Raw genomic sequence first — 3322 nt, 5'->3', positions numbered from 1 at the left:
TCTGATTACCAGCCCTGCAATGTAATTCCAGTCCAGTCCAGTCTAGTGATATTAAACTGCAGTTACAATGTAATTCCAGTCCAGTCCAGTCTAGTGATATTAAACTGCAGTTACAAGTAATTCCAGTCCAGTCTAGTCTAGTGATATTAAACTGCAGTTACAATGTAATTCCAGTCCAGTCTAGTGATATTAAACTGCAGTTACAATGTAATTCCAGTCCAGTCTAGTGATATTAAACTGCAGTTACAATGTAATTCCAGTCCAGTCTAGTGATATTAAACTGCAGTTACAATGTAATTCCAGTCCAGTCTAGTGATATTAAACTTCAGTTACAATGTAATTCCAGTCTAGTCTAGTGATATTAAACTGCAGTTACAATGTAATTCCAGTCCAGTCTAGTGATATTAAACTGCAGTTACAATGTAATTCCAGTCCAGTCTAGTGATAGTAAACTGCAGTTACAATGTAATTCCAGTCCAGTCTAGTGATATTAAACTGCAGTTACAATGTAATTCCAGTCCAGTCCAGTCTAGTGATATTAAACTGCAGTTACAATGTAATTCCAGTCCGGTCTAGTGATATTAAACTGCAGTTACAATGTAATTCCAGTCCAGTCTAGTGATATTAAACTGCAGTTACAATGTAATTCCAGTCCAGTCTAGTCTAGTGATATTAAACTGCAGTTACAATGTAATTCCAGTCCGGTCTAGTGATATTAAACTGCAGTTACAATGTAATTCCAGTCCAATCCAGTCTAGTGATATTAATCACACACACACCTGTTCAGGTACTCTGAGTCTCCAGTGTTGTTGATGATGATGTCCTTCAGTTCCACAGGGGGCTTCAAGCCCAGCTTGTCAGCTCTGTCCCACCGCTGCAAACGAGTGATACCTGACCAGCAATAAAAACACATTCAAACAGCATGAGCAAGCATAGGGAAGCATTGTAAAGCACAGAGAGGTCTGGTAAAGCATAGGGAAGCATTGTAAAGCACAGAGAGGACTGGTAAAGCATAGGGAAGCATTGTAAAGCACAGAGAGGTCTGGTAAAGCATAGGGAAGCATTGTAAAGCACAGAGAGGTCTGGTAAAGCATAGGGAAGCATTGTAAAGCACAGAGAGGTCTGGTAAAGCATAGGGAAGCATTGTAAAGCACAGAGAGGTGTGGTAAAGCATAGGGAAGCATTGTAAAGCAGAGAGAGGTCTGGTAAAGCACAGGGAAGCATTGTAAAGCACAGAGAGGTGTGGTAAAGCACAGGGAAGCATTGTAAAGCACAGAGATGTCTGGTAAAGCATAGGGAAGCATTGTAAAGCACAGAGAGGTCTGGTAAAGCATAGGGAAGCATTGTAAAGCACAGAGAGGTCTGGTAAAGCATAGGGAAGCATTGTAAAGCACAGAGAGGTGTGGTAAAGCATAGGGAAGCATTGTAAAGCACAGAGAGGTCTGGTAAAGCATAGGGAAGCATTGTAAAGCACAGAGAGGTGTGGTAAAGCACAGGGAAGCATTGTAAAGCACAGAGAGGCGTGGTAAAGCATAGGGAAGCATTTTAAAGCACAGAGAGGTCTGGTAAAGCATAGGGAAGCATTGTAAAGCACAGAGAGGTCTGGTAAAGCATAGGGAAGCATTGTAAAGCACAGAGAGGACTGGTAAAGCATAGGGAAGCATTGTAAAGCACAGAGAGGTGTGGTAAAGCATAGGGAAGCATTGTAAAGCACAGAGAGGTCTGGTAAAGCATAGGGATTGTGGGACTCTGTGTTTGTCTGTCTGTCTGCAGCTTTAATGAAACTAAACTCTTTTCAGAATGTAGTAAACTAACACAGACCCCAAGAAGAAGGGATTATATTGTAGCGTCAAACTGAACAGGATTGTGGGGCTCTGTCTGTCTGTCTGTCTGTCTGTCTGTCTGTCTGTCTGTCTGCAGCTTTAATGAAACTAAACTCTTTTCAGAATGTAGTAAACTAACACAGACCCCAAGAAGAAGGGATTATATTGTAGCGTCAAACTGAACAGGATTGTGAGACTGCCAGTCCTGTTTGAATGAGTGAGAGTGCATCAGTCTGTAACGGAAACAGAGACTCTGGGCTGCCTGTCAATCAATCAATCAATAAACCTTTATTTTATATAGCGCCTTTCTCACCAGTACAGGGTCCAAACTCCCAGTTGAGGTCAAACTCTCTGAGCAGGTCCATCTCGCAGTCTCTCTGTGAGCGAGGAGGAGTAGGCGGGCTCTCAACATCTCTCTCTGAGAAAGCAGGACAAACACACTTCACTGTAGAACACCCCATCACAGGACTGCAAATGAGACTCCCGCTCCACAGCGGTGTGATCCAGTCCTGGTTTCACTGGGAGTTTAATAATAAGACACACCTGAGCTTGTTAGCTAGACACACTGGGGCTGATCAAGCTGGTAGTAAAACCTGGACTGGGTGACACTGCTGTGCAATACCTGATAATAATAATAGTAATAATAATAATAATAATAATAATAACCTTTCTCTTGCAATATGTTGCATTTAGTATACTCCTTTTTGAGTTTCTTGACAACTTTAAAAGAATCGGTGATAAGTTTTCGTTTGGCAGGCATTTTGCTGTCAATTTAAATTTTCTTAATTTTTTTAATTAAAAAAAAAAAACAAAAACGATTTTTCCTAACGTGCGAGAATAAAACTCCAACAGGAATCAGTCGAACCAATGACAGCGGTGTTTGTTATTTATCTATAGCGTGTTTCGAAATACCTAATAGTCTATTTATTTATGTATTTATTTATTTAATGAGTTACTGTCCTGTACAGAAGTCCAGTTTACTGTACGCTTATTTATCACAAACGCGTATTTTATAAACGAAGTATCTTCATAACAACCGTGTCTGTTGAGAAGCGTCGTGTTAAGAAAGATATAACGAGACGCGAAACCTTTAAGAGATAATATTTATTTAATTTATTTGTGGTGTCGTTAAAATTTGAGAACAATAAATGACGCTAACGTCACGTTACTGAAAACTGCAAATGTTGTATACTGACAGCTTAATACAACGCTAAAATATACACCATTAACATATATATATATATATATATATATATATATATATATATATATATATATATATATATATATATATTATAGAAAGCTTAAAAACTAATATTATTTTTGAAAAGATAAACGGTACAGTCTTCGGCTGTCTATATTACTAGGTACGCGAATTTGACCAGTTGTTTACAATAATATCAAGCTACGTTTGTGGATATCTACAGAAATTAACTGTGTTTTTATCAAACACACGTATTTATGTATTTATTTATGTATTTATGTATTTGTTTGTTTGT

The 3322-nt window shown here is 38.6% G+C and overlaps 1 protein-coding gene across 2 annotated transcripts in view; it reads right to left on the bottom strand.

The window, feature by feature from the left end:
* LOC117410022 (DNA polymerase delta subunit 4) overlaps window positions 1–3067 on the bottom strand; it is a 10573-nt gene extending 7506 nt beyond the window's left edge. Inside the window, exons 1-3 of one of the 2 annotated variants that reach the window (XM_059020474.1) lie at window positions 2490–3067; window positions 2137–2241; window positions 780–891 (exon numbers count right to left, since the gene is read on the bottom strand). In XM_059020474.1, the coding sequence (XP_058876457.1) occupies window positions 780–891; window positions 2137–2241; window positions 2490–2583 (311 nt within the window). In that variant the 5' untranslated portion in view covers window positions 2584–3067. The remainder of the gene's footprint in view (window positions 1–779; window positions 892–2136; window positions 2242–2489) is intronic. The other variant, XM_059020475.1, reaches the window with a different exon arrangement.
* Window positions 3068–3322: the final 255 nt, after the last annotated feature.

Source organism: Acipenser ruthenus, unplaced genomic scaffold, assembly GCF_902713425.1.
Source record: "Acipenser ruthenus unplaced genomic scaffold, fAciRut3.2 maternal haplotype, whole genome shotgun sequence".
Taxonomy (NCBI): Eukaryota; Metazoa; Chordata; class Actinopteri; order Acipenseriformes; family Acipenseridae; genus Acipenser; species Acipenser ruthenus.
The sequence above is the reverse complement of the archived record's forward strand: the minus strand, read 5'-3'. Positions and strand labels throughout refer to the sequence as shown.